We start from the raw sequence: 14399 nt of genomic DNA, 5'->3' as shown, positions 1-14399 counted from the left end.
TCTTTTATTGGCGACTTCTAACTTCATTCTCTTATGCTCAGAGAACACTTTGTCCGATCCCTGTCTTTTAAAGCTTGCTGAGATTTGAGTTCTGGCTGCATTTGTGTCCCTTGTGTGCTCGAGGAGAACATGTATTTGTTTTTCTTGGTAGAGTGTCCTGTCACAGCGTGTCCAGTCTCGTTAGTTTCTCTCGTGTTCAGTCTTCTCTTTGCTCATACATCTTCTGTCCGATGGTTCTTTCCTTCTTGAGGTTGCGATATTGAAGTCTCCAATTATTATTGCAGAACTGTCTGTTTCTTCCCTAAGTTCTATCAGTTTGGGCTTCATGTACTTTTCTGGTTATTAAGTGTGTAACTTTGTGATTATTATATCTTCTTGCTGTGTTGAATCCCTTATTAGTATCCTTCTTTGGCTCCCCTGGTGGCTCAGAGGATAAAAGAGTCTGTCTGCAGTGCGGGAGACCTGGGTTCGATCCCTGGGTTGGGAAGATCCCCTGGAGAAGGAAATGGCCACCCACTCCAGTATTCTGGCCTGGAGAATCCCATGGTTGAAGGAGCCTGGCGGGCTGCAGTCCATGGGGTCACAAAGTCGGACACGACTGAGCGACTTCGCTTTCTTCTCTCTTTATCTCTCAAACCCTTTAAACTCGAAAGTCTGCTTTGTTTGATTTTAGTGCGCCTGCCTCTGCTCTCTTCTGGGTTTGTTTGCATAAATTATCTTTTTTCCTTCCTTTCCTTTTCAGTCTGTTTGTGTCTTGGGTTCTCTAGTGAGTCTCCTAGGCAGCATGCATGAAGCAGAGTGTCTCTATGGTGTTCTGCCATTATCTCTTTGGATTAGAGAATTTAATTGATTTGCTTTAAAATATTTACACGAGGAGCTTCTGTCATTTTGCTCTTTATTGTATATATGCCTTACAGCTTTTCCATCCTTCACTCCTACGTTCCTGTCTTCTTTTGTATTTAGTTGATTGTTTGGTAGTGAAATGTTTAAACCACTTCTCATCTTCTTCTGTATCTATTCCATAGCTATTTTCTTTTTTTTTTTTTTCTTTTTTGCCGCCGCCACCGCCGCCCTATTCCATAGCTGTTTTCTTTATGGTTACCATGAAGATTACAGATAACATCCTAAAGTTACAAATTCACACGAGTATGAACTCACACCAACTTAATTCCATTCACTAGCAAACATTTTTCGTTTACAGCTCTGTCCCTGCCTCTTCAGTAGTTGATGTCACTGATTACATTTTGATGCCTGCAAACATAAGCTAATAATTCTTGTAAATACATTCTGAGTTTCATACCAAAGATACAGCAGTAGTATTTACAATAATAATTGGAGGTTTTTAAGTGTATTTGTAGAAAACAAAGTACAGTTGTAAACCATTGCTACAATAATACCAGCTTTTTATAGTTGCCCATGTATTTACATTTATTGACATTTTTGTTTCTCCAATGTCCTAGTGTCTTTTCCTTTCTCCTTGCATGACTCTCTAGAACATTTCTTGCAGGGCAAGGCTAGTGATCACAAATTCCCTTAGCTTTTGTTTATCTGGGAATGTCTTGGTTTCTCTCTCACTTTTAAAAATATTTATATACCTGTTTATTTCAATTGAAATACGTGTGTGTGTGAATGCTCACTCAGTCGTGTCTGACTCTTTGTGACCCCTTGAACTGTAGCCCACCAGGCTTCTCTGCCCATGGAATTTTCCAGGTGGGAATACTGGAGTGGGTTGCCATTTCCTTCTCTAGAGCCTCCAGACCCAGTGATGAACCGGCCTCTTGTGGCTCCTGCGTTGGCAGGTGGGGCCTTCACCACTGGGGCCACCTGGTGGATCTACGATGTTACAGCAACGTGAACCAGTTACGAGTATATATAGTCTTTTTCATATTCTTTTCCATTATGGTTTATTAGAAGATATTGAATATAGTTCCCTGTGCTATACAGTAGGACTTTTTTTGTGTGTATTGTGTGTGTGTGTGTGTGTGTGTGTGTGTGTATAATAAAAGAAATTTTTACATATTAGATACAGGGAAGTCATCCTGTTTTATGCATGAGTTAACTTGAATTTTATGCTCATTAGAATAGCCTGTTTGTGGCCTATCAAACATGCATTGTATATCTGCTTTAATTACTAAAAAGAAAAGGGCACATTGACCAGAAGAATGTCCATGTTAAAAATAAAGATTAAATTCCTGTCTTCTTGGATTGCCATTGCTAGTCCTTCTTTGATGATAAGACTCTCTTCCAAGGTGCCAAGGCCATGCTGACTTGCTGATCTCTGATCCATGTGGGGTTTTGTTTGTTTTTGTTTTTAAACCTTGAAGAAATATAATGTTCTTTGTTTTGACAAGATGCAAAACCATGCTTCTCCAGAGGAACTTGTCAGAGTAATCTGGGAAGCTGGCCTCTGGGCTAGTCTTCAGTTTGGCTCACATAAAACTTTTCTTATTATAGAACGTTTATTGATTATTTTTACTGACATTTGTATTTGCTAATCCCAGAGTCCTAACTTACGCCCTTCCCCTTTGGTAACTGTAGTCTGTTTTCTGTGTCTCTGATTTTGTTTCTGTTTTGTAAACAAGTCCATTTGTATAGTTTTTAAAAGACTCAAACATATAAGTGATTCCATGTGCTATCTGTCTTTCTCTTTCTCACTTCACTTAATATGATAACCTCTGGGTCTGTCCATGTTGCTGCAGACGGCATTATTTCATTCTTTTTTCCCCCATTTTTTATGGCTGAATTCTATTCAATATATATATATACACACCACATCTTTAACCATTCATCTGTCGATGGACATTTAGGTTGTTGCCATGTCTTGGCTATTGTAAGTAGTGCTGCCATGAACGTTAGGGTGTGTGTTATCTTTTCCAGTTAGACTTTTCACCAGATTTATGCCCAGGAGTGGAACTGCGAGATCATATGGCAGCTCTGTTCTTGTTTTTTTTTTAAGGAACCCCCCATACTGTTCTCCAGGCTTCCCAGGTGGTGCTGGTGGTAAAGAACCCGCCTGCCAGTGCAAGAGATGTAACAGATGTAGGTTCGATCCCTGGGAAGATCCCCTGGAGGAGGGCGTGGCAATCCACTCCAGTATTCTTGCCTGGAGAATCCCATGGACAGAGGAGCCTGGCTGGCTACAGTCCATGGGGTCACACAGAGTCAGACACGACTGAAGCGACTTAGCACACACACACATACTGTTCTCCACGGTGGCTGTACCATTTACATTCCCACCAGCAGTGTAGGAGGGTTTCCTTTTCTCCAAATCCTCTCCAGCATTTCTTATTGGTAGACTTTCTGACTATGGCCATTCTGACTGGTATGAGGTAATATCTCATTGTTGTTTTGATTTGCATTTCTCATAATTAGTGATGTTGAGCACCTTTTCATGTGTCTTATTTGCCAACTTGTGTGTCGTCTTTGGAGAAATACCTAGGTCTTATTTTTTAATTGGGTTGTTTGCCTTTTTTGTTACTGAGTTGCATGAGCTGTTTGTATATTTTGGAAATTAAGCCCTTGCCGGTTACATTATTTGCAGGTATTTCCTCCCAGTCCACAGGTTGTCTTCTCATTTTGTTTATGGTATACTTTGCTGTGCAAAAGCTTGTAAGTTTTATTTTTATTTCTGTTGTCTTGGGAGACGGACCTAAGAAAACTATGCTCTGATTTATGTCAGAGAATGTTTTGCCTATGTTCTCTTCTGAGAGTTTTCTGGTGTCATGTCTTATATATGTCTCAGCCATTTTGAGTTTATTCTTGTGTAGAGTATGAGGGAGTGTTCCAACTCCTTGATTTATACGTGGCTGTCCAGCCACTTGCTGAAGAGACTGGCTTGTCTTCATTGTGTACTCTTGACTCATTTGTCTGAGATTAACCGACCATAGATGGGTGGGATTACTTGGGGGTTCTCTGACTGTGTGCCAGTGCTACCTGATCTTGACTGCTGTAGCTTTGTGGTATTGTCTGACGTCTGGGAGGGCTATGCTTCCAGCTTTGTTCTTTTTTTCTCAGGATTGCTTCAGCAATTCTGGGTCTGCTATGATTCCATAAAAATTTTGGAATTATTCTAATTACATGAAAAATGTCGTGGGTAATTAAATGGGGAATCACATTAAATCTGGAGATTGCTTTGGGTAGTATGGCCATTTTAGCAATATTCTTCTAATTCAAGAATATGGTGTCTTTCCATTTTTTTGTATTCATATTTCTTTATCAGTGTTTTAAAGTTGTCAGCATATAAGTCTTTCACCTCCTTGATTGAGTTTATTCCTATTCATTTTATTTTTTAATGTGATTTTTAAAGGAATCTTTAACAAGATTTTTTCCCTCCCTACTATTTCATTATTAGTGTAAAGAAATGCAACTGATTTATGTGTGTTAATCTTGTATCCTGCTACTTTGCTGAATTCATTTATCACTTCTGGTAGTTTTTATGTGGAGTCTTTATACCTAATATCAGATTTTTATATCTAGTATCAGATTAGATGGCACCTAGTCTAAGACTCACGGTTCATTAAAAAAGCCATGATACCTTTATACCCAGTAGTCCCTAATCCTTATATACTTCTGGAAAAAAGACCCCCGGACAGCAGCGGGTTCTCACTCTCATTTAAAAGATGCTTTCTCTTTCATCCCATTGGCACCAGAATCACAGTACTTGTTGCATTGAAGTAGAAATCCTCATCACTACCCCCTCAGTAGTTGACCTACCCCAAGGCTTTAGAGATAGCCCCCATCTTTTGGAGCAGGCTCTAGCCCAGGATCTAAAAGACCTAACTCTTGAGGGGGGAACGTTTATTCACTATATTGATGATCTCTTGACCTGCTCCCCGACTCAGTCCCACACCATTATATACATCACTCAGGCCTTTAATTTCCTGGCTTACTGGGGTTACAAAGTGTCCAAATCTAAGGCCCAGTTGGTATAACAAGTGTCCTATTTTGGGATTATTTTTACCCCTGGTAGGTGCAGCCTTCTGGCAGATTATACACAGGCAATACTGCATGTACAGATTTCCACTACCCATAAACAACTACAAGCATTTCTGGGCCTAACTGGGTATTGCAGTCTGGATACCTAACTCTGGTCTCGTTGCACAGCCCCTTATATCAAGCATTAAAAGGTAAGGAAGATCAGGTACCCCTCAAATGGGGACCAGTCCAACAGGAGCCGTGGACACTTAAGGAGCCTCCTCCACAGCGCTCCCACTTTGGGTCTGCCTAACCCTTCCTAAACTGTTCTGACTCTGCACCCAGAAAGCAGGGAGTGTGGCCTTGGGAATCCTAACCCAAAGATTGGGAGAAACCACACAGCCAAAGCCTATCTCTGCAAACAGCTGGAGTCCACTTGCTGAAGTCTGGTCTCCCTGTCTTAGGGTGCTAGGAGCACTGTCCCTCCTAGCTGAGGGAGCATGGAAATTTACTCTGGGAGCCCCATTCAGGTTCGATTGCTCACTAGGTACCAGACCTACTAAATGATAAAGAATTCTCAGATAGCAAGTTCTTTTGTTTGAAAGCCCACAGATACGTTTGAGTATTTGCAAGACTCTAACCCCAGCAACTTTACTGCCCATACCAGGAAAAGAGGACCCTTCTCAAACTTGCTCCGAGATCCGGATAGTTTCTCCCAGTGTCCACCCAGACCTCTCAGACCAACTCTTAGCCAATGCTGATTAAATCTGATTTCCTGGTGGAAGCAGTTACATTACAGAAGGAAAACGCAAGGCTGGGTACACTGTCACGTCCCTTTATGGGAATATTGAAGCCCGAATTCTAGCCCAGGTGACGTAGGGCTTCCCAGGTGGCGCTAGTGGTAAAGAACCCGCCTGCCAGTGCAGGAGACATAGAGACTCAGGTTTCATCCCTGGGTGGGGAAGATAGCCTAGAGGAGGGCATGGAAACCCACTGCAGTGTTCTTGCTTGGAGAGTTCCATGAACGGAGGAGCCTGGTGGGCCAGTCCACAGGATCGCAAAGAGCTGGGCACGGCTGACGTGACTGAGCTCGTGTGCGGGCATGTTGGGTGCATACGTTAATGAGTGTAACGCTCCCTTCTTGTATTGATCCTTTTTTTTTTTTTTTATCGTTATGCAGTTTCCTTTATCTTTGTTTTTGGCTTTTGTTTTAAAATCTGTTTTGTCTGATATGAGTATTATTACCCTTGCTTTCTTCTTATTTCTGTTTGCATGAAATTACATTTTCCGTCCCCTTACTTTCAACCTGTATGTGTTCTTTGCTTTAAAGTGGATCATTTGTAGGCAGTATATTGTAGCCTCTTGTTTTACTATCTAATCTGCCACTTTATGTCTTTTGATTGGAACATTCAGTCCATTGACATGTAATTATTGATAGATATGTACTTATTGCCATTGTAAAGCTTGTTTTCCAGTTGATGTTACACTTCTTTTCTTTTCCTTTGTGGTCTGATGGTTTTCTGTTATATTGTGCTTGTGTTTTCTTCTTTTTGGTGTCTGTGAATATGTTGTATGTTTTTGATTTGTGTGTGTGTGTGTGTTAGTCACTCAGTCGTGTCCGACTCTTTGTGACCCCGTGGACTGTAGCCCACCTGGCTCCTCTATGCATGGGATTTTCCAGGCAAGAGTGCTGGAGTGGATTGCCATTTCCTCCTGCAGGGGATCTTCCAACCCAGGGATCGATCCCGGGTCTCCTGAATTGAAGGCAGATTCTTTACCACCTGAGCCACCAGGGAGGCCCCCATTTACCTTAGACTGGTATTCATACATATTCCAAACACACTCTAAAAAGCAAACAAACAAAACCTACTTTCTTACCTCCCGCACATTTTATGGTTTTGATGTCTTTTATATCTTCATGTTTGTCCTTTTCTTGTTTGTTGCAGCTATTATCACTCACACAATTGTTTTAAAAATTTTAGGCGGTGTACTGGTTTATTTAAGTGATCTACTTTCTAGTTGTCTTTTTCTCTTTCCTATAGGTTCTTCCTTCTTTACAATTTATTTATTTTAACATTCTTTAAATAATTTATTTTAGCTGCCTTGGATCTTCATTTTCATGCCCAGGCTTTCTCTACTCATGGTGAACTGGGGCTACTCTGCACTATATATAATGTGCGGGCTTCCCATTGTGGGGGCTTCTCTCCGTGTGGAGACAGGCTCTCAGGCTGCAGACTTCAGTAGTCACAGCACACACACAGCAGTTGTGGCTCGCAGGCTCCAGAGTGCCAGCTCAGTAGTTGAGGCTCACGGGCTTAGTTGCTTTGTGGCATGTGGAGTCTTTCCAGACTGGGGATTGAACCTGTGTTCCTCCTTTGACAGGCAGATTCTTACCTACTGTACCACCAGGGATGGCCCCTTCTTTCCTATTTAGAGAAGACCTTTGGGTATTTTTTTAACAGTAAAAGTTTAGTCTTCCTGTATTTTAGTTTTTGCTTGTCTGAGCAATTCTTTCTCTCTTCTTCTCTTCTAATGATAATCTTGCTGGGTAGAATGTCCTAGGTTGCAGGTTTTTCCCTTTCAGGACTTTGAATTTATCTTTGCCACTTCCTTCTAGCCTGCAGTATTTCTGTAGAGAAATCAGAGGTTAGCCTTATGGGAGTTCCCTTTTAAACTCTTTTTTTTTTTTCTTTTTTTTGCTGCCTTGAGAATCCTCTTTAACTTTAGCCATTTTAATTATAATCTCCCTCACCTTTGAAGGACTGTTTTGCTGGGTATAGGATTTTAGATTGACATATTTCTTTTATTTGAGCACTTTGACTGTATTGGCCAACGATCTTCTGGCCTCCAAAGTTTCTAAAGAGAAGTTGGCAAATAACTTAATTGTGGGTTTTTTGTATGTGACAATTTGCTTCTCTTTTAAATGCTTTCAAGATTTTCTCTTCTTGTCTTTTGAAACTTTGATTATAATGTATCTTGATTTGGGTCTCTGTGAGTTCCTCATATGGTGAGCTTGGATGTTTATGTTCATGTCTTTGATCAAATTTGGGAAGTTTTTCAGCCATTGTTTCTTCAGCTAGTCTCTGCGCACACCCCCCTCTCTCTCAGACTCCCACAGAGCTGTTGGTCTCACTCTTGGTATCCTGCAGGCCTCTTTGGCACTGGTCACTTCTCTCCAGTCTTTTTTCTTTCTGCTCCTCAGACTCACTAAATTCCATCAAGGTAACTGATTCTTCTGCTTATTTGAATCTTCCTTTGAATCCATTTAGTGAATTTTTCATTTCAATTTCAGAACTTTTTAGCTCCAAAATTTTTTTGCTTTCTAGGTTTTCTCTCTCTTATTGGTATTTTTATTTTGTTCATATATCATTCTCTGACTTCTCCACATCTTCCTTTAGTTCAGTTCTTATCTAGTACATTTGACGTGAGATCTTTTTCAGATGTAATTTTTTTTTCCCTTGACTGGGCCATACTTTTATTTCTTTGTATGCCTTGTGATTTTGTTGTTGAAAACTGGACATTTGAATCTAATAATGTGGTAACTCTAGAAATCAGATTCTCTCTCTTGGCAGGTATTTGCTGGTTTTTGTTAATTTGTTTTTATTGTAAGCACTTTCTGTGAGCAACATCCTGACATGTAAATTTAAGGTCTTTTCTAAACCTGTCTTTCCCTAAGCATGTGTAGTTACTTTCTAATTTTTCCTGTGTATGTAGTTAGTTTGAAAGTCTTTGTCTTTAATGTCTAATTCCCAAAAGAGGAGAAAAGAGAAAAGTAGGTGGTGAGAGAACAAACCAGTCTTTTAAGTCCCCTGGAAATCACTGTAGCCGGAGATGGTCATTTGCAGCAGTAGAAGGGGGTACACAGACCATGGATGCCACCTCCTTGTCTGCACCTCTGGGTCAGAAGCAGTCAGCGACTGGAGCACAGGCCCCAGTATTTGAGGACAAGGACCCTGTCTGCCGCTCTGGCTCCCACGAGCTGTGTGCGGGCTGCTCCTGGAACGTGTGGACACTTGCCTACTCTAGCAGGGGCAGGGTAGCTGCTACTGCTGTGCTAGGAGCTGAAGTTGACCAAAACTAACTGCACTGTATCGTCCAAGGCTTCCCCTGGAAATTGCAAGTCTCCACTGGACTCTGGAGTTCCACAATAGTCCCATCAGACAGTTTCTGATGTCTGTCTGTGATCTAGGTAGAGAGACAGATTCCTGGTGCTTCCTACTCCACCATTTTCCCAGAGTTCTCTCTCTTGAATTAATTGTTTCTTATATAATAGGAGTGAGGTATCCAATTTCATTCTTCTATGTTGTGTCCGATTTTTCCATCACCATTTGTTGAAAGTGCTCTTCTTTCCCCATTGAGTTATCATGGCACTTTCATCAAAAACCATCCGACCGCTGATGGATAGGTTGGTTCCTGTGCTCCTTGTTCTGTTTTGTTGTCTGTAGTCTGTTTTTGTGCCATTGCCACGCTGTTCTGATTACCCTTGCTTTCTATAGGGGCTTCCCAGGTGGCAGAGAAGCGGCCTGCCAATGCAGGAGACACGAGAGACACATAAGTTTTGAAACCAGGAAGTTGAGTCCTCCAACTTTGTTGTTTTTCAAGATTGTTTTGGCTATTCTGGTTCCCTTGCATTTTCATGAATTTTAGGATGAATTTATCAATTTATGCAATATAGGCAGCTAGAATTTGAATAGCAGCTATATTGAATCTGTTGATCAATTTGGGTAGTATTGACACTTTAACAGTATTAAGTCTTCTGATCCATGAACACAGATGTCTTTATGTTTATTTACATCTTAATTTCTTTCAACAATGTTTTGTAGTTTTCAGTATATAAATGCTATATTTTGTTTGTTAAACTTATTCCTAAGTGTTTTCCTGTGTTTGATGTTATAGTTAGTGGGATTGTTTGAGTGCTCTTTGCTAACGTATAGAAAAATAACTGATTTTCATATATTGATTTTGTATTCTGCAACCTTGAAACTCATTTATGAGACCTAGTAGTTTTTCTGTGGAGTCTTCTGGATTTTCTATATAAAGGATCATATTATCTGCTAATGGAGATAGTCTTCCTTCTTTCCAGATCTTGCTGCTTTTATATCTTTTTCTTTTCTAATTGACTTGTCTAGAAGTTGCAGTATAATGTCATGTGGAGATGGTGAAAGTGGACTTCTTTGTCTTGTTCCTGGTCGATGGGAGAAGGGTTTCAGTCTTATTAAGTATTATGTTAGCTGTGTCTTATAAATACCTGTTAACACGTTGACATATCAGTACTTCTTAGTTTGCTGAGTGGGATTTTTTTTTTTTTTTTGTAATCATGAAAGAGTATTGAATTTTGTCATATGCTTTTTCTGTCCATTGAGATGATCATTTGACTTTTGTCCCCTTCTAAGGTATATTATATTGTTTGATCCATATGTTGAAGCAACTTTGTATTCCTGGGATAAATCCCACTTAGTCATAGTGTTTGGTTCTTTATATGCTTCTGGATTCATTTTGTTTGGATTTTGTTGCAGATTATTGCATCTTTATTCATAAGGAATATTGGTCTGGGTCTGTAGTTCTCTTGTGATCATCTGTCTGGTTTTGATATTAGGTGTAGTATTGGCCTCATAGAATGAGTCAAGAAGTATTTTCTTCCTCCTCCTCCTCCTCCTATTCTTCTTCTTTAAGTTTGAAAAATATCAGTTCATAATATACTTTTATTCAAAGAAAAATAATACCTAATCACTTGAGGTGTCAAAGTGACCGTTCGAAACCTTGAACCTTTACTTTGATGGGTATTGACCTTGTGTTATTGATGAACTTTTTCAAGTTTCACCCCAGTGAGGGTGGGAGGTTGCCAGACTCTTTCACAAGTACCAATAATCCTGGTAGTTTACAGTGTAATTCTGGTTCTGTTTGCCACCCTCAGCGGTGTTGTGAGATCCTTTCTTCTGAAAACTGTCATCTCACAGGAGTGCATTATAGCTGGCTTTGGAGACAGTGGGGCGGGGGGGGCGGGGGGGGGAGTTCAAAGATGATTTCTAAGAAGTTATTTTGGTAGCTTTATATTTTATTGCTGGTGTACAGAGTAGACCTGAAAATTCCTTTCATTTTTTCTTGCATTTTCAACATTAGAAATAGCTATTTTAGCTGTTTTTCAGGATCATTCTGTAGAAATGTTTCACTGATTCCTTTGTCATCCTAAAGTACACATTTTGTCACTCAAGGCCACAGTGAAACCAGGAGGCATGGTCCTCAGACCCCTGGGCATCTCTGTGAGTCCCCTTGTGATCCAGCCCGCTTCTCGCCCACAGGTACCACGCACACAGACTTCTCGGCCGGAATCTCCAGGGATGACCAGCCCCTCCCCGCGCATCCAGATAATCTCCACTGATTCTGCGGTAGCCTCACCTCAGCGCATTCAGGTACCGCACCAGCCCCCCTGGGGTCCAGCCACCTGCCCTCCCTGAATCTGTTGCAAAAACAAAGCTGCCTAAGGGTCTCAGTAAGGAGCTGTGCCTCTTAGGCATCCAGCGTAGTGCAGTCTCATTTATTTTTTTAAATGTAAAAGAAGAAAGAGTTTACATTTACTAAGCTAACTTACTTTTAATCTAAAAGTCTATAAAGTGTCACTTCGAACTATTGGAAAGAAGTACCGTTTTATAACTTTCGTACTTCAGAATTGAGAGGCAGCATGTCCTGGGATACTAGTTGCGTGTGGACCCCACGTGAGGTCAGACCCCAGTGCTCCACTTCATAGCTTTTCCAGTGTCTCAGTTTTTCATTTAGAAAATGTGCGTAACAGTGGTGTTTACCTCATAAGGTTATTAGGAAGAATCTGGATATTGCTTGTAAGATGCTTAAAACGGTGCTTGGCACATGATAGTGTTGGGTGTGTACTCGTTATCTATATCGTTCTTGTTAACTGTTTCATATTCACTTACGGGAAGGTTACTCTTCCCCAGGGCTCTGAGCCTGCCTCCGGCTCATTAAACAAAGAGAACCTTTGTGTATTGAAATCATGACCCAACAAGCAGGAAGAAGGGGAAAGTACTGATGACACAAATTAGATTCATAGTTACCTCAGAAGGCTGAATCAGAAGACCAAACCAAAGCACATGAACAGAAATAAATGGCAGAAAAAGCACTAATTGTGTAATAGAAGTCTGAGAAAATACTAGGCAGACAGGTATTCGAGTGAATTAGTTAAGGTTTGCTTTCATTTTCAGTTTGTTTACTTTAAGCTAAGTAAAAGTGAGCAGTATGCTGTAATAACAAGATGGTTTCTATAGTGTTTCCCCATTCTTAAAAGTGATTTTATGGATTGTTAAAACCTAAGCATAAAAGAATTGTGTTAAAGTGAAATGAGTTGTTAAAAATTATATTTCCATCATGCCTATTTTACATAATTGTTAATCGTAAATACAGAAGTTCATATACTTGTCATTTTTTTCACTTCACACCAAGTAGGACACACATATCTTGAGTGTTTGAAAATTCAGAAGTAATTGGTCCAACATTAATGAGGTTTTACTATTTTTCAGAATTAGAAACTTTATGTAGCTAAGTTATTTTTTCTTTCACTTTGTTTTTATTTGCTGATTGTGACTTGAAAATGAGTCCTTTATAGTTTAAGATAGTAGGTATTAGGATCCTGCCTACGTAACTCTCCCAGGTCTGGAAAAGGGACTAACTATGTGTATTTAACCGTGCCTGTTACATTGTGGTTTCACAACCATCCAAGGGCAGGTGAGAACATGGAACACTCCCACAGAAGACTCCAGCTAGTCCTGGAGCCAGCGTATATTTCAAGAGAGAGTATACAGCCCCCTGTATTGATGTAAGAAGAATCCTTATTTTCTTAAGAGCTGTTTGGGCATCCCAATTCATCCAGTGGGGTATTCCCATGCCCTGGTGCTTGGCCCATGGTTCCACCACTGTCCTGGCTAGAATGCGGTTAGATTCTTGAGCCAGAAGTCTTGTAGAATGGATCTGTGGGGGTGTGCTTTCAGTTTCTCTAGGGAAAATAAACCCTTAGCATGAGTTTTATGTATAGTAAGTATAGCTGAAAATCATTTCATTGAGAACTGTTAATAAAATTGAATATACTTTGCTTCAATTGAAGTGTGTTTGAAGGTTTGGTATTTTAAAGAAGAGTTATGGTCATAACCAACTTAAGTTGGTTTCTAGTTCTTGATGTTGGTGCTGATGTCTTCCATGAAGTTTTCCTTTCTAGCCCTAACTTCAGTGTTGGATCTCCAACCCATTGTGGGAAAAGAATTCATTTCCTGATGTTTTAATGAGTAATCAGTGCTCTGACCTAGATAGTAGCTCTGTGATGAGTTTGTGAGGGAAAGATTATTCAATAAGGACGGCAAGCTCTGCAACATTTAGGAACTTCTGGCTCTGAATGGAACAGACTTTAGGATTAAATCTTGTTTCTACTCAGTTGTGTGACCCTGGGGAAAGTTTGTATAACATCTGTAACTGTTAAATGACAATAGTAATAATACCTATTTTATGGCACTGTAAAAAGATTAAGAGATAATGCCTATAAACCTATAGGAAGTAGACATCAATAGACATTAGCATCTGTGTTACGATTTTTTAATGTTTTATTTTCATACAAGTTCAGACATAAGGAAGATAATGCATAGGAATCTTGTATTCCCTTTATACAGATTCACCAGTTTTTGCTGTAACATTCTGAATGTATGTATAATGCATTTTTTTCTGAATCATTTGAGAATAAAAATAGAGACATCCCGCTTCTTTGCCCTGGATACTTCAGTTGTATTTTTTGTGGAGAATGACATTCTCCTACATAATTACACTACAGTGATCAAAACCAGGAAATGTAATATTGAAGCAAGCCATTGTCTAATCCATAGTCCAGATTCTAAAATTTCATCAGTTTTCTCAACCAAATCCTCTATACTTGTTTTTTCCCCCATCGTAGGATTTCTTTTTACTGTTTTTAATAATGACAGCAAAGATTAAGGTGCCAACACCACATCTAGTCGTGCAGACCAGCAGAGGGGTGCCCTGATGATGGGTTTGCGTCACTGCCGCATGTCATCCCACTGGCTGTAAAAGGGCTTTGGGACCAAGTGGGGACGAGTGACGCTCCCGGTGCGGAGAGGTACCCTTGTGACTGGGGTGGAGGGCTGTGGTGTTTGGGGATGCAGAAGTCTAGTGCAGAAACTGTGGGAGGAAGAAGATGGACATAAGAAGGAAACGCCAGCTTGTCTGAGAGGGAGGCCTCATTGGAGCAGTCCAGTCACAAAACCTAGCTTCTCAGGAAATTTCATGAGTTTTCATCACATGCAATCTTTCTAGGCCAGTGGTTTTCAAGCTCTGTTCTTTGTTACTTCCAAGATTATGCAAATATTAAGTTCAAATGTCATTTTTTAATTCAGCTTTCAAAGTGATTTGTTGTTGTTCAGTCACGTCTGACTCTGCGACACCGGGGACTGCCGCGCACCAGGCTCCCCTGTCCC

At 40.3% G+C, this 14399-nt stretch overlaps 1 protein-coding gene across 5 annotated transcripts in view; it reads left to right on the top strand.

The window, feature by feature from the left end:
• Positions 1–14399, top strand: part of NR2C2 (nuclear receptor subfamily 2 group C member 2) — a 108594-nt gene that overhangs the window by 58227 nt on the left and 35968 nt on the right. For all 5 annotated transcript variants that reach the window (XR_006337529.1, XM_043886027.1, XM_043886025.1 and 2 more), the window contains one exon: positions 11214–11324. Coding sequence is in view for 4 of the 5 variants with exons in the window: in XM_043886024.1 (XP_043741959.1) it covers positions 11214–11324 (111 nt within the window). In the remaining variant the exon portion in view is untranslated. The remainder of the gene's footprint in view (positions 1–11213; positions 11325–14399) is intronic.

This window comes from Cervus elaphus, chromosome 24 (assembly GCF_910594005.1).
Source record: "Cervus elaphus chromosome 24, mCerEla1.1, whole genome shotgun sequence".
In the NCBI taxonomy this organism is placed as follows: Eukaryota; Metazoa; Chordata; class Mammalia; order Artiodactyla; family Cervidae; genus Cervus; species Cervus elaphus.
This window is presented reverse-complemented; position numbering and strand designations above follow the sequence as displayed.